Source organism: Anopheles arabiensis, chromosome 3, assembly GCF_016920715.1.
Source record: "Anopheles arabiensis isolate DONGOLA chromosome 3, AaraD3, whole genome shotgun sequence".
In the NCBI taxonomy this organism is placed as follows: domain Eukaryota; kingdom Metazoa; phylum Arthropoda; class Insecta; order Diptera; family Culicidae; genus Anopheles; species Anopheles arabiensis.
In genome coordinates, this window is record NC_053518.1 from 23,607,860 (window position 1) to 23,632,405 (window position 24,546).

The 24,546-nt window shown below is 41.4% G+C and overlaps 2 protein-coding genes across 5 annotated transcripts in view; both read left to right on the forward strand.

Annotated features, from left to right (window-relative positions):
* The first annotated feature begins 10,101 nt into the window (after positions 1 to 10,101).
* Positions 10,102 to 15,651, forward strand: LOC120904034. 4 transcript variants are annotated; one of them, XM_040313750.1, is made up of 2 exons: positions 10,102 to 11,126; positions 11,200 to 15,651. In XM_040313750.1, the coding sequence occupies exon 2, from the start codon at positions 11,376 to 11,378 to the stop codon at positions 15,183 to 15,185; it is 3,810 nt and encodes a 1,269-aa protein (XP_040169684.1). In that variant the 5' UTR covers positions 10,102 to 11,126; positions 11,200 to 11,375; the 3' UTR covers positions 15,186 to 15,651. The 4 variants fall into 2 exon arrangements, with proteins under 4 accessions (XP_040169684.1, XP_040169685.1, XP_040169682.1 ...); XM_040313748.1 differs by having other exon boundaries at positions 10,102 to 10,863; positions 10,934 to 15,651.
* A 3,562-nt stretch (positions 15,652 to 19,213) lies between these two features.
* The window catches only part of LOC120900316 (protein tiptop), a 174,060-nt gene continuing 168,727 nt past the window's right edge, over positions 19,214 to 24,546 (forward strand). The window contains exon 1 of the mRNA XM_040307141.1: positions 19,214 to 19,645. The gene's annotated coding sequence lies outside the window, so the exon portion shown is untranslated. The remainder of the gene's footprint in view (positions 19,646 to 24,546) is intronic.

Genomic DNA, 24,546 nt, shown 5'->3' on the forward strand with positions numbered 1-24,546 from the left:
CGGTTCCATTGCATCACCGTCCGCTTCAATGTTTCATCCGGATGTGGGATATGTGCGGAATGAGTGAAATTCGTTGCAAATGTGTCAACCTTTCCCTTTCCATCCGTGAGGCTGATGTCGGGTGGCCACGGATGAAACCATAACCGCATCGGAATTAGTTATCGATATCGTGAAATTTCACGTCAGAGTTCATCGCTGGTTTAAAAGCCAGCTGTGGCCAATAGATATTGCATTCAAATAATCAGATCTGTGTGATACTTTAACAGAATATAAAGCATAACATGTCATGAGCAATCAAAACCAAAAAACAAAACCATCAAATCCACAATTTTGATGTTAGATGTTTTTTTTCATATTGTTCGTTTTTATTAATTTCTTTTTCTAAATTAAGTGTATTAAATTTGATTTTTTTCTTATGAACCAATATATACTCAAAATGTTTGGTCAAATAGACTCTACATAGGGCTTCTTGATCTCTAACCAAGTGACAAACGCTTTCCAGTAAACGGATAAAATGTTACATCGCATCTGAAAAACAGTCCTGGTGTGAAAAAGAAAAAAATATTCCTAATGAAATGCAATCATCGTCCATAGCTATATCTTTATTATCGTCTTCTCCAAGTGAGTCATTTTCAGCTCACTCAAACCCATGCAAGAACATAGCAAAGCGCCAAGATGGGCGATCGTTGCGCGCTATTTATGAATGCTTTGATATTAGCTTCGTTTACCTCATCGGTTGCCGTCAGCAAGAGTCCCGCTGAGTTGCAGCTCGTTGCAATCCAAAGGTGGCAAACGTCGCTAATCCAAAGTAAATTCTCAGAGCATCAGCAAAGTCACTGTCATCATTTCATCTCCCACAGTATTCGGGACTAGCAACATACTCTTGCGAGAAGTGAAGGGGTTTTGAACTCATCGGTAGCTTACAAGCTTTCTCTACGTTGTATTTGAAATGATACACGTTCCGCTAAATAACACGGTATTACTTCGAATAAAGAGTGCATTCCTACCTCTTGAAGTCATCACACTCTCACGGTACTTTTGAACCGTAAATCATACCTGTAATGTCCAAACAAATTTACCGTAAACAGAGTCATTGGATCACTACTAGAGTGTTTTTGCTATGGTTTCCATTCAACTCGAAAAAGCGTCATACCTTTATTGTTAATCAAGTATGAGTGCACTGCCTTTTGGTCATCAATCCTCTATCTTGAGCCAACTAAAACGGGTGCTAAGTAATCACAGAATAACTCCACTTGCATCCACTTAATAAACGTATATTTCGTCACAGAACGACCAATAAGGCGTAACAATTCCCGACAGACTTATGAATCTGAATGATCTCCAGCTCACGTTCACCATCATCCGAGAAAGAACCTGACAACACACACAAAATATGCAAATGCAACCGCTTGGTTGTCCCGGAGCGACGATCATTCCCGAGATAAATTGCCGAGCCTTCTAATTAGCCATTATTTTACATTATTGGATTTAATATTGGCACAAAAGTTTATACTTAACAAAGTTACGATCAGCTGCGGTTCAGTAAAGCGGTTCTTGAACCGTTTCGTACCGCGCGGCTGTGACGGTCGAGTGCACGTTGTGCGCGACAACCGAGGAAACCTGCTTTCCGTTCACGGGCAGTGGTTCTATTAATCAGTTGACACTTGTTATTTGATTCGTTGCATCAGTAGTCATATGTTATTCCTCGCTATGGATGATTATATTTCCCATCAGTGAAATTAACTCGCTGATTAACTTAGTTTACCTTATCCAGTGTAAATATAAACTCAATAGAATTGTAATGCCATTTGACGAAAATGTGTTGCAAAATCTTTATTTGTTTCTCTTTATTGTTCAAATAAATTGATAAAGAAAAACATTAAAAAAATAATTAAAGCGTATCATTTTTCACTATAATTTTATACAGCTTACATTCCTAATTGAGCTACAGTTAAGTCACTTTAAGAAAAAAGCACCGGTAAATCATTGGCACCGTATCACGATTGTGAGCTATGGGGTGCATTTGTCAAACCGCAGGAAATTCCGATTCCCATTCCAGTGCTCCGCTAATTGACAGCAGCAATCTGCGGTTTCTACAGCGACGCGACTATTATTCACTGCCGATCAAATGACCATCTTTGTCGATAACAGAAGCCACCATTTATTTATCTGTTGATCACACACGGCCATCATATCTTCTTGCACAGGGTTTTTGGCAGACACCACTAATGAGACTTGCTGATTGATTAATAGCCCCACCAAGTGATGCGATATGTTATTGTGTGGTTGTCGCTCTCACTTAGCGAAGGCTGACACACAATCGTTACGAATTTTTAATTGAACTTAATAAAAATCAACAAAGTAAGGAAAAACAGTTTTGATACATTTATTTGCGACTGCTATCGAAGTAAGATGAACGAAGTAAGATGAACGAATGAAGGAGTTCCTTATATTATTGATCTATAAAAACAACAAACAATGTTCCTCCGTTCGTTATCTTCGTAAAACAGAATTTACATTCTGGAAACCCAATTTTATTTAGTTTCAAAGGTGTTATGGAGCTGATTCGTTCAAAACTGATCCACTAAAACAGAGACATTATGATCCGCACAACAGCAAGGCTGGAAAAAAATAAACAAAAGTGCTCTGAAAAACTGAACAACACCGACACGCCAGCGTCACACTCAACAGCTGTAAATCATTCAGTCTTATATCAGAACGCAAATGACTCTTCGGGGACGCGATGCGAATACCACGGCACGACAGATCACCCTGTATGCCTGTGTGAGTACCTAATGTGTGATGGAGCACTGACAGCGAGACTGTCTGCGAGATTGGATGAAATTCACATTCATCGTTCACGACCTTAATTTCACACCCCAGATTCAGTGCGAAAGAATGTCGAGTGTGTGGGTTGAAATTAATGTGTTTCTTTTGTCTTTGCTGTCGCTGCCAGACTATCTTCTTGCGATGCGCCCTGCTTGATCTACATCGTGAATGACGAAGAATGTTGAGTTGATCTTATTTTTCAAAGATATTTAGCATCCCTCATACGAGTTGTTTCTGGGTTGAACAAGTGAATTTATTTTCAAGTTTTGTTAACATTATACAGGTCGGTTAAAAATGACTCGTTTATGACATTTTTTAAATCCGTTCAGCCTAGCCTTTCAATTGTCTATATCATTCAATCTATTTTCCTTCTAAACTGCAAACTCAACCATAATCAACGAACATTCTTTCCAGATTTTACCATTCTTTTTCGATTTTGCAAAATATTAATACTGTAGGATTGAGCCATGTTTCCCTGCTCGGTTCCAGATCGGACGACGATCGCCCCGTAATTTATTTTCCGTCCATCTTTCATTCCTTCATGCATTGCCTTTTTTGGATGGTGCCCCATGTGCTTAGTTGGAATCGACCTTTCTCGCATATCGCAGACATACTTCATCCTGTGTTGTCATTGCCCCGAGATGTTTCATAATTCTTCCGATACTGTCGGTGTGCGGCGAGCCTGCAGACCTGTCGATGGGCGGTGCGTGTGACAGAAAAGCATCAGTCGAACACTCGAGCTGATTGGAGAACCGAAACCAGTCCACAGCATCACCGTGGTCGAGTGGTACGGCTCAAGCTATTCTCTCTGCCACTTCGATGATCATTTCCATTTCGAATCCAGGGGGAGTTGCTTTTTGGTAATTTAAAATCCTAACTCAAAAATGTATATGTGTGTTTCCTTGCTGTCTCTTTTTTTACCCATTGTGCATTTCGATTCCGACTGATCCCTTGGAGCTCGATGTGCGATAATTTATGAGCCTCCACCGAAAGTGTGATCTGTCATGGGACCGAACGATCGATACAGTGTTGAAGAACGAAGATCACATCCGACCGTCGATGGAAATGCTAAATTATTACAGTAATCCCCTACCTCGATCGAAAGATCAGAACAAACGAACCCAAAAACGAGGGAGAAAATCCTTCTTAGTTTCATGACAAACGAAAGACAAAGACAAGCGTACGAACCATAGCTTCAAACGAAAAGATAATCAACACATCGAAGCGTACACTGATAAATTAAAAATGAGAGGAGGTTCATAAATATGGGAGTTTTCTGATAATTAAAATGCGTAACCTGATCGAAAATTAGTCAGAATTGCTCAACGATTAAAATCGATCGTATACATACAGACATATCATTTGGTTCCTTGGGACATAGCTACCTTTCGACTCCTCATGCTGTTTCACGTCTTGGGGAACAAAAAACTTTCTGGTACCCATGATCATGACAAGAATGGTTATAAGTTGTTCGTTCATCACCTAGTTGGTACGGTACGTTTCTTTGAAAATCAAAAATTTTGTGGTTGTTGCTTTTGTAGTTTACAGATTTTAATCCAATATCAAACAATAAAAACCAGCTAAACAATTTTGCTCCCATAAATCACTGTCATAAAATTATTGTAAGCAATACTTTTATATCGCGATTATGAAACAACTTGGCCATCAAGGATTAAGAAAGCTATCAAATCGCATGTCGAAACATCGTGTAAGTATTTTATAGCTGAGAAAACAGTGCGAGAGAGCAACAAAAAATTATTGTTTGGAATTAAAAGCTCGTAAAAAAGTCCAATAAACAGATTTTCCTGAAACTATTTGCATATGATAAAATGATTTGACAATGATGATGAATGCTTTTTGGATATACATTTGTGAAACAAAAACTAGGGATCATTAACCATTTGTGTTTTATTTTTTCACATCTTGTTATATTTTGTTGTAGAAATTGCATTCGAACAGTTAACTAACTTACTGATACTGGTGGATCAACAAAAGTGTTTCTAATTTGTAATAAAATGATAATGACTCTGATTTAACCAGTGTATTTGAAAAAAAAAATCGATGCAGAGCTCCGCGATAACACATGGGATTACTGTAATAATTTAGCATTTCCATCGACGGTCGGATGTGATCTTCGTTCTTCAACACTGTATCGATCGTTCGGTCCCATGACAGATCACACTTTCGGTGGAGGCTCATAAATTATCGCACATCGAGCTCCAAGGGATCAGTCGGAATCGAAATGCACAATGGGTAAAAAAGAGACAGCAAGGAAACACACATATACATTTTTGAGTTAGGATTTTAAATTACCAAAAAGCAACTCCCCCTGGATTCGAAATGGAAATGATCATCGAAGTGGCAGAGAGAATAGCTTGAGCCGTACCACTCGACCACGGTGATGCTGTGGACTGGTTTCGGTTCTCCGATCAGCTCGAGTGTTCGACTGATGCTTTTCTGTCACACGCACCGCCCATCGACAGGTCTGCAGGCTCGCCGCACACCGACAGTATCGGAAGAATTATGAAACATCTCGGGGCAATGACAACACAGGATGAAGTATGTCTGCGATATGCGAGGAAGGTCGATTCCAACTAAGCACATGGGGCACCGTCCAAAAAAGGCAATGCATGGAAGAATGAAAGATGGACGGAAAATAAATTACGGGGCGATCGTCGTCCGATCTGGAACCGAGCAGGGAAACATGGCTCAATCCTACAGTATTAATATTTTGCAAAATCGAAGAAGAATGATATGAAAAGAGTGTTGTTTTATAAGATTGTTTATATCGTATTTAAGAAGAAGAATAAATAATATGGATGTATGGAAAGTGTCAAATATAAAAGGTTTTCTGCAAAATGTAAAGTGTAACATACACAGCGCCTATCACACTTTTCGATTCATTGACAGATCATGTCAATGTTTTACTGCAGCGATAAGATACTGGGAGATATGCATCATGTCTTATAATGTGCATGGTAGCAGCAACCTTGACGAAATCAAAACCTTCATGAAATTTCTAAAAGAATCGTTCCACTGAAACGGCATAAAAAAATCTAACAATCAAAAGACATATTTTTAACGTTGACCCATCTTTGAACCATTATTGAGAGACGTCATAGTTCTTGATCGGTTCCGGCAGCATTAAAAGATAAAGGAGGGCGAAGCTATAATAGAACTTTCTTATGCATTTTTCACCTCTCTTATAATGGCTTTTCGTTCGTTTTGTTTGACTACACTAGGAAATACTTTCTCTTTTCTCTTTTTGTTCATGATGCTTTACCTGGATGGATATAAATCATTCAAAAAGGAAAGGAATAGAATGAGTAGATTGAGACAGGCATAAATCTTTCTTATTTACGGTTTTCAGTTTATTCTCTTATTAATATTTTGTACTCCTTTTCCTTCATTCTATCATCTTATGTTGTTGAAGATTCTTGTGCTCATGATTGTGTGACAAAAAAGACGTATAATACTGCACGGTATACTTTAAATGAACTTTACTTACTATTACTTATTCTAGCGACATGTAGTGCAACTGCCAAAGCATACAAAAGACACTAATTTATTGACCTATTTCAAATTTGCCTTCTTGTACTGTAGTATGTTTGTTTTCCTTCGAGTTTTCTTGCTATTTGCTGATCAACGACTAAATATATGCGGGGTATGTCACCACTTGCATTGGAGTACTGGTGCTGTTAGGATTGATGAAAGTTTAACGGTTACACGCTGCTGATTTATGTCAGGGAAAACACGTACATAATTGTAGTTTGATGTGAAGAACAAGCTGTCAAATTAATGCTAGACTTATATTTTTTTAATACTTAAGTTCAAATAAAAAGCAGCTGCATCTTCGAAATTTTTCATTCATTACCAAAACATTTGATTTTAACGGCGTAAACATCTGTCTTTTTCTTCTCGACAAACGTCTCTCAAGCAAAGCAAAAACGAACCAAATAACAAGTGTCAACTGATTAATAGAACCACTGCCCGTGAACGGAAAGCAGGTTTCCTCGGTTGTCGCGCACAACGTGCACTCGACCGTCACAGCCGCGCGGTACGAAACGGTTCAAGAACCGCTTTACTGAACCGCAGCTGATCGTAACTTTGTTAAGTATAAACTTTTGTGCCAATATTAAATCCAATAATGTAAAATAATGGCTAATTAGAAGGCTCGGCAATTTATCTCGGGAATGATCGTCGCTCCGGGACAACCAAGCGGTTGCATTTGCATATTTTGTGTGTGTTGTCAGGTTCTTTCTCGGATGATGGTGAACGTGAGCTGGAGATCATTCAGATTCATAAGTCTGTCGGGAATTGTTACGCCTTATTGGTCGTTCTGTGACGAAATATACGTTTATTAAGTGGATGCAAGTGGAGTTATTCTGTGATTACTTAGCACCCGTTTTAGTTGGCTTAAGATACAGGATTGATGACCAAAAGGCAGTGCACTCATACCTGATTAACCATAACGGTATGACGCTTTTTCGAGTTGAATGGAATGTCTTTCAACAATAGAAGCGAAAATTCATATTGTCTTTGAATAAGATATTGCGATTGAACTGAGCAGGTAGGAACGTTCTGATATAAGATGAAAAAGTTTGGACAAAAAGTGACAAAATATGGAAATAGTGGATGTATCTTTAATTAAGTAAACGATATAATTGGTAGGAAATATCCGTACAGATGTACAGAGAAAGGATAAAATAAAAAAAAACTGTTTATCAGTAACAAATCTTTTACAGAAGATTGAAGCTATTTTACTATCCCTTCCATTAGTTAAGCATTCATCGCAACCAGTAGCAATCCACTCAAGTTAGCCAAGATAGTTAGGAGGTCATTACTTCCGCTTTTATAGGGTCGAGCGTTCCCTGCTATCTTGGGGTTTATAGAGCTTCCTTTCGCTTCCAAATCAGAAGTTAATTTTAGACGCTATTTCAGAGCCCAAAATCTCCACTACTTACCAAATGATAATATTCTGATCATGTTTTATGTTTATATTTATTTTTATTTTTTGTTACGTTTTTCTGCTCCTTGCAACGACGCATCTTCACGACGGATATAAAACTGGTAGCAAGGGGTCTTTAACGCGGCTGGATGCCGATATGGCATAAGAGAAAATACAATTGCTGCTCTACATCAGGTGAAAGTGCTGTAATATGTTTATTTTGACATAAGGAATAGCTTGATTTTGCACCGATTTCACAACAGGACGGCCACTGCAGGTATTCAACATGATTGACGATCACCCACTGCTTTCTGACCTTGAGCCAATTGTATGTAAAACTTTCACCTTTTCCACTGTACGCCGTTATCGCCTGGAATTTCGGAAAATAAATCAATCAATTGTTAAACTATTTATTTGACTTTGAGAAATATGACCCGTAATTTCGCTTCTAATCCTTGTTTTCAATATTGACACGTCTTGTCCTAACAACATGTCCTAATTTATCATGCGTTGAAAGAAAAGAGAGAGTTTAAAATCATAGAAAAGAATATCTGCAAAAACACAAATACTATCCTTGGAAATCTCATAAATAAACTTCTAAATATATTTCTGGATAATAAATTGACAGAGGGCTAGCTGTGAATTCCCACCATTCCTTTGAGATATAGTTGCGTTTAATCTGACGCATGCAAACACATGGTTGAAACATAATCTCTATTTCCTTTAAATTCTTTATTTTGCTTCTCTTGCACGTGTTCGAAGTAACCCCTTTTCGTTTTTTAAACTTGTTAAACAACTCGATAAATAATATCGTGGTGGTACGCAAGGTAAGGTACGCATCAAAACTAGTTAACGTGACCTGTGCATTAAATGCTGCTATGTTGTGACAACTTGGGTATGAACGTTTATCCTAAGGCACTCGTAGCCTCAAGCGCTCTTCTTCGCTCAGAAATGAAGGGGTTAAACAGGAAGAATGTCATTACATCCAGGACCAAACATTAACACAATAGTAATAATGAAGAGTTTTTTTTTTAATTGAAATCGGTATTTATTTTTTGCATAAAAACATTAATATGCTATGTTTTGTGAATTTCGTGAATATAAATTTATGATTATTTTTCTTGTTTAGTTGAAATCAGTACGAGTAAATTTTATAATTTCTCGCACAAAAGTAAAAGTAAGAGAAGTTACTATGTGTTGACACGTTTTGGCACGCGGTATGATGTAAACAAACACCTGTCAGCGAACGGATTGAAGCGAACGGATTAACCGGAGCGATTCCACCACCAAGCGCAGATTGGCGCTAGCGTACGATCAGGAGATTAGGCCGTGATAAGAGCGAGATGACTAGCGCTTCATGCTAAGGTCGCAAACCTTAGCGAAAGGGTCAAAGAAGGTCGAGTTTGGCGCAATTAGCAGCAAGGAGTTAGAAAGCAAACACGAGAGAGACCGGACAAATTTTTAAGCGTGCGCATTAAGATCGAATCGCCGTTGTTGAAAATTATCGGAAATAAATTTATTGTTACTAAAGTAACAAAACTTAAAAATTTTTTCTCAATCGTGATATCTGATTCGCGTTTACAAACGTCTTTTTTATCTCAAAAAGTGAGATTTACGCAAAATGCCGAGACCCGCGAAGAAGTTCGATTGCGTTGCGTGTGACCGTGAAAATGGTGCATCGAACATGGTTGCTTGTGAAAAGTGTAGGCAGTGGAACCATTTCGACTGCGCTAACGTATCGTGGAGCATTAAAAACGAAACGTGGTTTTGTGAAAAGTGTGCATCTAAGGAGGGTCCCGAGGATTCTAAAATGAGCCGCGCAGAAGGGAAGGGGGAAATGGCATCCGGCAGTAAGCCTAAGGAGAGCAGCAACTCGCTTCAAGATGGGAAGCCCAAATCCGAAGCTGCTCACCGTGATGGCGACATGAAGCCGATTGAGAAGCCGGCCACCAAACCACCTGGCGCATTAGAACCAGAAGAAGGATCGCATTACTCCTCACCAACACCCCAACGTGAGGCAGGTCGAACGCCCAGCATAAGGTCATATGCTTCGTCGCATCGAACGGCATTAGAAAACTTGGTGAGAGAGCAAAATGAAACGGTGAACCGTCTATTAGAAGAGCAGAAGATGATGGCCGCTCGGCATGCGGAAACGCAGGGTGCAATGATGGAGAAAATGACCAAGTTGATCACGCAGTGCTCGGCGAGAGGGAGTGAATATGTGCCTTCTGTTGCGGAAGTTAGTGGTAAAGCAAAATCAGCAGAATGGTTACACAAGCAATGTAATTTTTTCCCGGATGTCAACTGTACCCTGCACCCGCAGGATAACGGGATGAAAGAGTCGACGCCGATGGGTAGCTACACAACGAAGCTAACGGCAGACCAGATCGCAGCGAGACAGACGTGGCCCAAAAAACTGCCGACGTTCTCAGGCACACCAAGGGACTGGCCAAAATTCTACAACAGCTACGTGGAATCTACGGCTGCATGTGGGTTATCCCACGTGGAAAATTTAGCCAGGTTGGAGGAGTGTTTGACAGGGGGAGCGCGCGAGGTTGTCGAAGGCTGGTTTGATTCGCCGCAATCAGTGCCGCTAATTATAAAAACGCTGCAACGATTATTTGGCAAGCCATCGCTCGTAGCCAAAGACATGCTAGCGAAAATTCGCCAAGTACCAGCACCGGGACCGGAACGATTGGATGAGTTGATTACTTTCGGCTTAGCGGTACAACACTTGTGTAACCAACTGAGCTCACCCGATAGAAAGCACTACTTGTCGAACCATGAGCTGCTAGAGGAGCTAGTTGAAAAGCTACCGGCTTCAAGACGTCTTGAGTGGGTTAGCTACAAATTTGCCGTAAAAGAAACCCACAAAACAGAGCCCTCGCTTCAAGAATTTGGACAGTTCATGGAACAGCTAGTGGAAAAGGCAAGTGAGGTGACCACCTACACTCCACCTAAGTCGAATTTCCCTCGAATGATGAGGAATCAGCAACGATCACACATCTTTGTGCATTCAGAAGAAGCTATCGCCACCAGCCCGGCAACTCCTGACTCAGAAGCCCACACGTCTAAAGCCAGAGAAGGTAATATCAACAGGATGCCTAAATGCTTGCTTTGCCAAAACCCAACTCATCGAGTCAAAACCTGTGAAAGATTCCAGCGCCTACCAGTAGAAGACCGCCTGCTGACTGTGAGGAGACTAAGACTGTGCTACAACTGCTTGGGAAACCATGGCACTAAGCCATGCAAATCGAGATCCTCGTGCGAAGTCTTAGGTTGCCGTGAACGACACCATACACTGCTACATAACCCAAACCTTGCGCGTGCTCCTAACCCTCCGACAACGGTAGCTGAGTGTAGTGTTCATCGAATGAAGCAGAGACCCACTGACATACTTTTCCGGATCGTGCCTGTTACAGTGCACAATGGACCAGTGAGCATAAAAACATTGGCGTTCCTGGATGAAGGATCGTCACTCACACTGGTGGAAACCGTCTTAGCTGAACGCCTCGGTTTAAAAGGAAACCCGGACCCACTGGAACTACACTGGACTTCTAACGTGACTAGAAAGGAAACTGCATCACAACGCGTCAGCATGGAGATATCAGCAATGGGGGATGAGCGGCGCTATTCAATAGCGGCCGCTCACACTGTCAACAAGCTAAGTCTTCCTCTATATAACAAAAAATGCAACACACTGATAAGTACACTTAACTATTTACAGGATGTCCCGCTCCACACCTACGACGATCCGATGCCTCAACTGCTGATCGGACTAGCTGATGTAAATCTAATCCAACCCCTGGAAACGCGTTCAGGACACCCCGGCGAACCTATTGCTGTGCGCTGCGCGTTAGGTTGGGCTATTTACGGACCGTACAATACAACCACCGAAACGAATCAGGGGAATGCATTCCTTAATGTTCATCACGGCGAAGCTACCAACGACGATGCCGATAGCGAAAAACCCTGCGACTACGAGTTGAACGAGACAATGAGAAAATACTTTGCCTTAGAAGAAAGTCCAGTAAGCTCATTCAACAAATTCCTGCCTGAACCAGAAGATTTGCAAAGAGCTAAAGCGATGCTAGAAGCTACCACAACAAAAATCGACGGTCGATATACAACAGGCCTGTTGTGGAAAAACGATATAGTGGATTTCCCAGACAGCAAACCGATGGCTTTAGCTCGACTGCGTGCTCTCGAGAAAAAGTTGGAGAGGGATCCAGACCTAAAAGAAAATGTACACGATCAGATGCGAGCGTATATAAAAAATGGTTATGCCCACCAAGCAGACGAGACAGAACTATCTTCTGCCTGCCAAGGGAGAACTTGGTACTTACCACTAAATGTAGTCGGCCACCCTCAAAAACCTGAAAAGAAACGATTGGTATGGGACGCAGCAGCCAAAGTGAATGGAGTGTCCCTCAACTCGCAATTGTTGAAAGGACCAGATCTCCTGGTGCAGTTACCTGCAGTCCTTTGTAAGTTTCGCCAAAGAAAAATAGCTTTCGGGGGAGACATTGAAAAAATGTTTCATCAAATTCGCATCAGAAAAGAGGACACTCACTCACAAAGATTCCTCTTTAGGTTCAACAAAAATGAATCGCCTAAAGTGTTCATAATGGACGTAGCAACTTTCGGAGCCACCTGCTCGCCATGCTCAGCCCAATATGTGATGCGCAAAAATGCAGAAGAGCATACAAAAGAGTTTCCAGAAGCGTCGGCTGCCATTATTAATAACACATATATGGACGACTACTATGATAGTTGCGATACGATAGAAGAAGCTATACAACGGGTGAAAGAGGTGAAAAATATACACGGGCAAGCTGGGTTCAACATGCGAAATTGGGTGAGCAACCAACCGTCTGTCCTTCCAAGTTTAGGAGAATCGGCTAGCGATAAGAACAAGAAGATTAACCTTTGTGAAGAGACAAAACACCCACGTGTGCTAGGTATACTATGGGACCCGTCTACAGATACATTACAATTCTCGGCAAGTTGGCATAACGATCTGAAACCATATATCGATGGAATAAAGAAACCAACAAAGCGAATAGTCTTGAGAGCAATCATGAGCCTGTTCGACCCGTTGGGATTAGTGGCACCAGTACTAATCCACGGTAGAATGATGATGCAAGACCTATGGCGCGATAATTTAGGGTGGGATGACGAATTGAATGATGCACAACAACACACCTTCAAACGGTGGACGGGTTTACTTCCCGGAATACAAAGGGTGAAAATCCCTCGATGGTATTTCAGAGGTGCTGCACCGAATGCGGACAATGTGGTACAATTGCACATATTTACAGACGCTAGCGAACTGGGTTACGGTTGTGCCGCTTACTTTCGAATGCAAACAGCCGATGGCGTACATTGTGCATTGATAATGGCACGAAGCAAAGTAGCCCCGCTACAACACTTAACCATCCCGAAATTAGAGCTCCAAGCGGCATTGCTAGGAGCTAGGTTGAAACGCACGATATGTGACAGCCATGACATTAAAATTGACGCCACGTACTTTCACACAGACTCAGAGGTGGTACTGTCATGGATCCGAACACCAACTCGCGAACTAAAACAATTTGTGGCATGCCGGGTAGGCGAAATTCTATCACTGTCTGACCCAAAAGATTGGCGACATGTCCCAAGCAAAGAAAATCCTGCCGATTGCCTCACTAAATGGTGCAAAGACACAGATATCGAACAGCACGGCAGATGGTTGAACGGACCGCCTTTCTTGTATCTACCTGAGAGCAATTGGCCCGAACAGAAACCTATAAAGGACACGAATGCAGAACGCAAAACGTGTTACCTAGCACACCACTCAGAGCTACAACCACCCATTTTTGTAGACATTTCACGATTTTCCCGTTGGAAAATCCTACTTCGAACCGTAGCACTGCTTTGGCGTTTTGATACCAACTGCAAACGTAAAGCAGAGGGGTTGCCAATACAAACAATTAAAGCTACTAAAATCCAAGCAAAGCACATCAAACATACACTATTGGCCGAACAGGCACCAATTTCGGAATCAGAGTTACAAAAGGCCGAACGATTCCTATTGAGCATGGCCCAAAGAGAGGCGTATGAAAAAGAAGTGCAAGTATTGACAGCAAAGCCAAGCGCTGAAAAACAACCCCATTTAGAACGTAGCAGTGCTCTTCATAACTTAAACCCGTTCGCAGACGAATTTGGAATATTACGAATCGACGGACGAATAGCCAGAGCAAACCATATTCCCTATGATGCACGGTACCCTATAATCCTACCAAAAACACACAATATAACCGCCCTGATCCTAAAAGACTACCACGATCGTTTTGGCCACGCCAACAGTGAGACCGTAGTTAATGAAATAAGGCAACGCTTTTATATCAAAAACCTTCGATCATGCGTAGCAAAAACTAAGAAACATTGTCAACGATGTAAAATTAAAACAGCCCAACCCGTAACCCCTCGCATGGCCCCGATACCAGAAGAAAGACTTACACCCTATATTCGCCCATTCTGCAGTGTCGGCATAGACTATTTGGGACCTCTAGACGTTGTGAATGCAAGACGGTCAGAAAAGCGTTATGTGGCAGTATTCACATGCTTAGTAACACGAGCAGTACATTTGGAGGTGGCACATAGCCTGTCCACGGAGTCCTGCATCATGGCAATAAGACGTTTCGTGAATCGTAGAGGGCCACCAAAAGAAATATTTTCAGACAACGGGACCAACTTTGTTGGAGCCAGTAATGAGCTAACACGGCAGCTGAAAGACATTAACTACTCATGTGCCGAAACATTCACCAATACAGACACGAGATGGGTTTTCAACCCACCGTCTGCCCCTCATATGGGGGGAGTTTGGGAACGGATGGTTCGCAGCGTAAAGGATGCAATGCAAGCGCTTGACGATGGGCGAAAATTGAACGACGAGATTTTGTTAACAGCGTTAGCAGGGGCAGAAAGCCTCATTAACTCACGACCTCTCACCTACATGCCCCAAAGCAATTCTAACGTAGAGGCGATCACACCGAACCACTTCTTGCTGGGCAGTTCCTATGGCAAAAAGCAGCAACTGGGGGAATGTCCAGACTTAGCGGAAACGCTTCGAAGCAGCTACAAGAGAGCCTCCGCGCTGACGGATGCATTTTGGGATCGGTGGCTCAAAGAGTATTTGCCCACCAAACACACGCGATCAAAGTGGCACGACGACACCAGCCGGTTGAACGTGAACGATTTGGTGTTTATTGCAGAGGGTCCAAGAAAGAGTTGGTTGAGGGCGATAGTTGAAGAGGTGATTCCCGGTAGGGATGGCAGGGTACGTCAAGCCATCGTGCGGACCGCACAAGGAAAAAGGCTAAAAAGACCAGTTGTGAGATTAGCGGTACTGAACGTTGAAGTTTAAGAAAAGATAACTTATCACCGAGTCCACGGAATAGTACTTTAGTTGTAGGCCTACTAGTTCACTCGCGAAAAACGTGCTTAAATCTTGTAAATCCCTTAAACGAACGCACAGGATTGACGGGGTCGGGTGTTGACACGTTTTGGCACGCGGTATGATGTAAACAAACACCTGTCAGCGAACGGATTGAAGCGAACGGATTAACCGGAGCGATTCCACCACCAAGCGCAGATTGGCGCTAGCGTACGATCAGGAGATTAGGCCGTGATAAGAGCGAGATGACTAGCGCTTCATGCTAAGGTCGCAAACCTTAGCGAAAGGGTCAAAGAAGGTCGAGTTTGGCGCAATTAGCAGCAAGGAGTTAGAAAGCAAACACGAGAGAGACCGGACAAATTTTTAAGCGTGCGCATTAAGATCGAATCGCCGTTGTTGAAAATTATCGGAAATAAATTTATTGTTACTAAAGTAACACTATGCTTTGTATATCTTTCAATACTCAACCATCCCCTATTCAATCCATTCACATATGCACCAAGAGCATGTGAATATGGCCAACATTTGATTTTTATTTATTAAACTAAGTATTCTGTAAGATCATGCATCTGAAGAAAAAAATCACGTACTTTATTGATTAAAATTGTATAATTACAAGATTTGATGTTAAATACCGCTTGTGCTACAATGCGGAAAGTCTTGTATTTACAACAAGTATTTACTTGACAAACCAATTCTTCGTGATTTTCTTCACTAACATTGAAGGAAAGCCACCGTATACTAGTTAATCAGATTATATTTCATTTACTCAGCGTCTTTTCACGTTCGCTCTTTTAGAAGCGAACCCTACAAAATACCCTACGAAAACGGTGTCAGATTGTTCTTGTCGTTTCCGGCGTTTCAAGGTTGTTACAATGACAAATATTTATCAAATTATCAAATGATTTTGTATTGTTTGTGTGATTTCAAATTATAATTGTCCGAAATGTATTAAAATACCTTGAAAAATTATCATCATTGCTACAAGAGTCAAAAATCTATGACTTACAGACAAAAATATTGATACTCACTGTAAAAAAATGATGCCATAGAGGGAAAAATTTATGCCAAAATTTGGCAGCTACGAATGCACATCAAGTCGTCTGAATTCAAAATTTGCGACATAAAATAGTAGAATAGTGATAAAAACTTTCAATTAAATTCTCAGTAAACAACTGAAAATCAGTAAACAACAAATGTTTGTTAAAAAACGATTTAAAACAATCATTATATTCTAGGGCCATTTAGTCAGTTGATAATAATATTCGCTACAATCCATCATATGTTCAACCTAATGGTTTCCAAAATAACCATACTTTAAATATTTCATCATCAACGAAGGCAGCGGGTGAACTTTTGTAGCCAAAGGCTATTTGTGCGAGCGCCATAAACTACACCCCTACTGCATTTCCTGCGGCCACTATAAATCACCACCATTAATGTCAAGAATATCGTGCTAACCGTCAATCTGCCGTCCATCAGTGGCCAAAAACTGTCCTACTTGGAATCGCGCAAAGCATCAGTGGTACCCACACACACACACTCTCACGATAGCGTGACAGAAAAACAACGCAAGCGTTAGATGCAGAACAAAACTGGAGCTTGGAGGAGGAGGAGGAGGATATAAAAAAGCAATAATTTTCACCAATACCAGCACGAAAAGGCTGAAAAGGCTGGCACCTTGCTGACGATCGTTTGACTGATTATAAGTTACGATAAAGATCTGTGCCTGGGGGATGTATGCCATTGGCCATGTGGCGTATTAAATATGGATCACTCCGCAGGTCCTTCGTTTTCGTTTGCTTCCTTGCTGCACAGAAGCAGTTGGAGTAGAAGGGAGGGATTGATTGATCAAATTTATTGAAAACGTTGATTTTATAAAACTGCCTAAAGTGTAACGTATCAAGGCGCTAACCTGTGGGGAGTAGAGTATCTTCAAATTGGTGCAGCATTACACAGAAGCGCATCAACACGTGCCACTGGTTTTCATCAAGAGAAACTGTGCGAGAATCGTTGAAGATGGATTCAGACATTCCAACAAAGCAAAGGCTAGATAGTTAGCCACGGAGCGGAGTCAACTTACGGAAATGCATAATAGCTTTAAATGAGTCGTAGAAATAATAACATAATTGCTCAAAATGAAGCCACGCTGTTCGTTGCTGCTCTTCGGAGTGTTTGCTGAACTTTTCTGCCAATCAAACTATAAAAAGTGTAACGGATAAGTATAACTTTAACGCATAAAGTGGCTTTATTTGTATTTTGTTTTTTTTTTTTAATTATAAGGAAATTCGTAGTATTTCAAACCGAACAGCTGCTAAACACATGTAGTTCAAAATTTATTTTATAATTATAAACGTTTGTATATACATATTTGCCACTTTACGATGTCAAAATGTTAATCTTTTATTCTTGTTAAATAGCCTGCTCTCTTGTTTTTTAGCTTGATTTAAAATTCCGACGGCGCTTTGGAGCAAAAAATTTAGTTTTGTTACTGGTATTAATTTAAATGCTCAATTTGTATTAATTTCTGCAACAATATCATAAAATAAGGACATTAAGCCCCGAAACACTTGCTTAATCGTTTTCGATGCACTAGTTCGTTTAACTTTCCCAGCGCAATATAATTCCATCAACCTTCAGGTGGTTACGATCGGTGTCTTCCCATCGAACTCCAGGCGCGATCAGCAGCGGAAGGGCGACCGGAAGTGACGAACAGCAACCTGAGTGGAGTAAAAACCATAATTCATTCATTTTTACAACCGTCACTTAGAGCGCACGCTCCACTTTTTTTCGCACTCCGAACTCCAGCGAGATGCAATGCTCAAAAGGGGGGACAAGGTGGAGCGACGGTATGTGGCGAGATTCACCAACACATCATTGCAACTTCACCCAGCCAGTACCAGCGCCAGTGTCCAGTGGAAGCAAATACATAACACAGGCAGCAACCGTATTTGCCGACGGCTTTTAGTTGCACAGGATTTTACTGCTCTTTTTTTGGCGTTTAATTTGATATCAGACTTCAACGAGCGGAGTGTTAACGAATAATGCGGAGTTGAGTCAATAATGAAAATTTTAGTTTTATTTGCAAAACAGTGCAAAACACTAAATGTGTGTATCTTTCTATAGCATTCCCAGCCTAACACACACTCTACGTCGATTCCGGTAGCTTTATGACGGTTGTTCGTGTCACTTAAAGAAACATTTCTGAAGCGTCACGACACGGGCAATCTGGGTGCGTTGTGGCGAGTGCGAGTGAGATGAAATGTTTATGTTGAGGTGTTTTGCCTCCCTGTCCCTCCTATGCACAGGGTAAATTTGCATAGTATCGCTTCACAGTGGTTCAGTGCAATTTCTCCTCATGGAGGTGCGTTCGAGATGGCCTTTACAGTGGTGTGAGTGGTTGGCAGTAGCACGAACTTCCCCTGAGTAGTGTATTTTCCTGGTGCTGTAGGGGAAACTCACCCTACGGGACTGTCTTTGTGTATATGTGTACTGCTTAGGGGTGAGTTACCCTTCGGTAACTCAACGTGCTCGTGCACTAACACCGATGCAGTCCATGCACGCACACACTCTCACACAGGTGCAGGTGGTAGCAACGAACCTCTCGTTCAAAAGATGGCCTAAGGGGGGGGGGAAGAAGAAGTGCCATAGCCTCCTTTTCACGTTCACTGCTCCTTAATACGCTTGATCAAAAACGCAGAAACCGACGCGGTCGTGTGTGTATTTTCCACACAAAATCCGATCGAACTGGTCAACCTGGCCGGCAGCCCCCCCACCCTCACCCTCGTTGGTAATGCACAAAACCCAAAAGCGGACGGGGTGGGGAATGGAAACAGATGGGTACCAAAATGCACCGTGCCACACCGAAGCATCACCATCCACCGAGAGGGGTGGGAGAGTGTGGGTCAGAGAGTGGGAAGACATTTCGCACAAACAACAAACCATACCAGCGAACATTTTGTCCGGCAAACCGCGGGTTCAGTCGCTTTCGGACGCGATCGGTTTTTGCATCCCTGCGCAACAAGAAAGTTACGTCCGCGGTTCGCCGGCTAGTCGGTGGGCGAAAACAGTCGGTGTGTGTGTCGGTGGTTCTCGAGGGTGAAGAGCGAGAGAGGGAAGGCAGGGTGAAGTGACGCGTGGTGAGAGTCATAAAAAGAAACATATGATTTATGTCGTACCGTTCGTCGACTGTCTGATCGACCCCCAACTGTGGACGGGAAAAGGGGGCCAGTAGAGGGAGTAGAGGGGGAGGAGGGAACCCGCGAATGATGGTGATTGTGTTCATGTGTTTATGTGTGTTTCTTGAGCAGAGTTTGTGTGTTGGTGTGTGTGTGTAAGTGTGTATTTGTAAAATAAGAAACCGTTCGTGCCTGTTGGAGCGTTTCCATTCCATCCGTTTCCTGTTGAGCGAGCAAGGAACGAGTCGAACGGTAAGAAACATCCCCAACCCAACCCAGCCGGTACGGATTGGGGGAAAATTTTCGTCTCAAGATTTTGATGAGTACAAGGAGGATGATGAGTTGTGAATGACAATTGCCAATTGATGGATTTAAGTACAACTAACTGAGTATTTCAAATTTTAATTTAAAACATAAATCGAATCGTATTATTTTATTCTATAAATTCTATAGAATACAATAATACGATTCGATTTATGTTTTAAATTAAAATTTGAACTACTCAGTTAGTTGTATTTAAATCCTTTTACACAATTTTACATTTTTCTTAAATGCTAAATACAAAACATTAAAATGCAAGAAGCTACTCCAATTATTCGATCCATTGCCAATGCTGCCAAAAATAACAAGTGGCACGCGACCAAACTCACGTTTTGCCCGGCTTTAGCTGACACGCTTTGCATGGTACTTAAAATAAAGCAAACACGACTTATAAAATCACATGTTTTTTTCTATCCTCTCCTGCCGTACTTCTAATGTCCTCTTTTCGGAGCGGATATGATATGGACCACCGAGTGAATCTGCAACCAAGTGGGAAACTGTGGATGAGGGCTATATACTAGAAGCGACAGGAGAGAGGGAGAGCAAGAAAGGTCATACAATGGAAGACACCCCACGTACCTCTTTGTTTCTGATAAAATATTGGCTAGTATAGATATAGATACAAACCCGAATACTACGAAGTAGTAACGAAAGAATGCCAAGCCAAACGGATGTACAATCAAACTGTAAAGAAGGAGAGCTACAAACCTACCCATCCTTCAATCGAACCGACCAGCAAGAAGAGCAAAATAAGAGTGTGAAATCCAAGTTAACTCGATAAGTGCTATAGAAAACAGATTAGTAACGGAGAGAATGAGGAAAGGGGGGAATGGGTCGTTGCAGACAACGTCATCGACTACAGGAGCCGGTGTGCGTAAGCTGGCTCATGGCAGCCCGAGTTTTTGTGGAGAAAGAGAAAGAGAGAGCGAGCGAGAGAGAAAGAGAAAAAAAAAGAGAGAGAGAGACAGAGAGCAAGAATGAGTGCGTAGCGTAAAAATGTTCCAACTCCCGCACTCGTTCTGCAGTCGGGTCGGGCACCGCCGTGGAAAACGAAGTATGACCGCGGGACTGATGAATTAGTGTTTACGGATTTTCCACTCCTTTATGAACTGGTCTATTTATCGGGCTGGGTGGAGAAGGGAAGGTTGGGGGTATTGCTTTCAATGGATTTTTTTTGTTGCCGCGTGCTTCGACTATCATTTCTGTTTTCTCTGTTGTTTTCTTCATGTAATGAGTGCATTGGTTTTCATTTCAATAGTATTGGATCATTATTTTTCAATTGATTTTGGTAATTTATTGTTAACATTCCTCAACAGTTAAAATGAAATTGAATTAAACACGAAAGACATTTCTTGAGGTTGAGGACGAGAAAATTATAAAAGATGCGTGCATGAGATGTTCTTCCTCACCGATAGATGGCAGCACTAATCTTCATAAATTGGGTTGGAATGCATGTAAAGCATTAAGTATCGTTCTTCGTTTCGATAGCTTTTTAATACAATACCATAACATTCAACCAATTCCATTCTGAGCTTGTGTTGAGATGATTAGAGGGAGGATTCTAATAATAATTTCTTGCTGTTTCCTTGTCATACATAAGATGAGCAAATAGAAGATAGAAATTTATAGCACTATTTCTTGTTTTTTTTAGTATTGAAAAAAGGATTTTTCATAAACTATTAAAAACAAACTAACATCGCCATCGCCGTTCAAATGCACCCAGATTCGTGCTGCAAAAATATCTAAATAAGAGTAGTAATTACGGTGGTGTCAGCTTCTATTCATTAAACATTCATCAACTGGTACATTTGATTGCAAAAGAGTGCGTTTTCCAAAGAGTGAGGCAATGTTAAAAATCATCGGAATGTGTATCATTTTTTTCCCATTCCATAATGTCAATTTAATGATAAAACAATCAGTGATGGACTGGGATTCAAATTACTAAAGATGCGTTACACTGTACGCACAGCCCTAATTGTGTGCATATGAAATGCAAGTAACTGTCTCGCGTTTGTTTTTATCTCACAGCGTTTCGGGCATATCCGAATCAACTCATTCGTGTTACACAAAAAGCGATATTATCGCTCAATTATATTGCTCAACAGAGAGGCATTTTTTCATTTTTTTTTCTTTTGTCTGAATTGTAAATGACTTGCAATCATGCAAATGAGGAACGTCTAGATACAAAGCAATAAAAAACTAAATGGTATCATTCTCTCGATTGATTGATAGACAGATGCGTAAAAGCGATTGATAAAGTCGACTGCAAAAATTAACATTTGAAAAACTAACCATGGACACAATAACCATTGTAAGTTTAAAGTAGGGTTTGTCGCATTTTAAACATTTTATATCCAATTATTCAAAAAACATTGCATGCATATCTATCGGCCTCAGCTTGTAAACTTGGCAATGGATTTGGCGCGAAATATCACCACAACAATGACTGATCCCGATCCCGGTTATGGTTCCATCCGTGACCCCGCACGACATCAACCTCACGGATGGAAAGGGAAAGGTTGACACATTTGCAACGAATTTCACTCATTCCGCACATATCCCACATCCGGATGAAACATTGAAGCGGACGGTGATGCAATGGAACCGAAACCGTTTAATCAATGGAACGTCACGTTTCGCAGGACATTACTGTCAACTATAAATCAGTGCATCACGTACGGGGAGCGCTTGGGATTGGTCGTGATCGCTCCGGAGTTCCGGTGCATTTTAGTCTTATCTGCGCTTGGCTTTTGCTTACTGCATGCTTCCTATTCTTCATTCACTACCGTTCATAGGCGAGCTAACTCTGTAACATGGTGGCGGTAATGCTGGTTAAATACCATCATTGCAGTAGCGGACGAAGGGAAAGGAGCGAAGGAGTTAAATGTTATCGGAAAATTTATGACGCATTCAGAAATTAGAGCTGCTCATCGGCATGATTTTGCAAGTGACAAGCACAATGAAGGATGGCTGAAGTGACACATGCCGACACCTGCGAGAGGAATACTCAAGCGCTTGCCAAGGATTCATAGTGGATTGTATTATAATTGGCTTGTATGTTAGCCAAAATTTCATTGAAAAGTAGATGTTGTTATCCTGTAGTAAAAAAATTCAAATTTAAAATACTGTTAAATTCGCTACGATTGTAGATAAATTAATTAAAATCCATGAAATCAATTTAAACCCAAAACCTTCAATAATTATTAGATAATTAACAGAACAGAAACTACATGATGTGAAGCCCTAACCTTTTTCAAATGATAGAAATTTTATTTTCAATTGAAAAGCTTTTGAAACACCATCAAATTCAAAACGACCGCTTCAATACTATCCCGACTGAGCCGAACCATCCGTAAAACACTCACAAAAGGAATGTTCACAGCGTCACATAAGTCACTGATCTGCTTTTCGCCATGGCGGTCGGTATCAATAAAAGCGTTCAGCTGAAGCGTTGAGCAGGTCTATAAATTTGCTTATCAACGCTTCAATTCGATGCGCTTTCGTTCAGCAGTCTCGTTTGAATGAAGCCGCACAGCGTTCCCATTAGTGTGAGGCTGTTGTACCGGCTGGCTGGACAACGGTGAAAGATTGATGGTGTCTTGCAGCAGACGGGAGGGAGAACAACAAGATCGCCGGGATGATCATTTGAGGCTGTTTTGATGAAACTCTCATCCCGTGGATTATAATTTACATTAGCGGTCATTCGAAATGAAACCCATTTCGGGCTCGATGGATTTGTGATGCGGCTTGTCGATCGTGTTGTTTTAATCAGGTTCGCCACAGCAATTTCCTGTCCAGCGGTCGCCTTGATTCGGCCTGCGACATCGCTTAGCATCTTGGCCGATCGGCCGATCGGTTCAGCAGCATGGTAGCATGGGAATCGTTTGAGGTATTGAGAACGACACCGATTCAATAACAATAAATCCACCGCCAGACGCTTAATTCGATCGTCTTCTTCCCGATTGCAGGGAAAGCGGAGAGAATGGCTGGAGTTGGAGCAGGGATAAGATGGGCTCTTAATTTGTGATCATGGTCCGATCGAGGCCCATCAGAAAGTCATCTCCCGATCATTGCTGGTTCTGGTGGCTGGAAATGGTTCAGCCTGGACCAATGGTCGCTTTAGGCCAATGGCGATGGATGGTAGATGGCGATGGAGCCTTGTGATCGTAAAGTTGGTGAGCCTCCCTTCGGAAAGGAGCGAATGGCAGTGTGGGTCAATGAAATGTTGATTAACATTAATATCCACCACACTCTCCGTGTATGTGGCGTTCCGCAGTGAGCCGTTTGATAGTCCGACCGCGGAACGGTGAATGTGATGAGTGGAGCATGACGGGTGTTTTGCTGATCGGGAGGCGAGCGACATAATTTGTGAGCTTAAGAAAAATCTGTTTTTATCATATTTGAGGTGCGTTCAAGAATGGCATTTATGAAAAACAACATCGACCAAAACTTAGAAAGAAGTTCAATCTGATCTTGAAAGTCGCAAAAGGCTCTGAATGGATGTATTTTGATTCGTGAAAGATGTACAGATTACAATTAGTGAGTAGTGGATGCATAATGTTAGATCATACTCAAGCAGATTCTATTCTAGAAAAAAATAACTATTCAATTAGTGATACAAACAATGTAACAAATTGGTCATTGTTCATAACTTACATCGTTTCTTATTACTTATCATTACTTTATTTAACTGTTTTATTGATATAAATATCTTAAAAGCCACATTATGACAGAAAAAGTTAGACACATACATGATAAGGCAAACAGCTCTTTTAAGGTTAACAATGTGTCTATTGTAGGATCTAGAAGAATATCATGGTTTGTTATAAGCA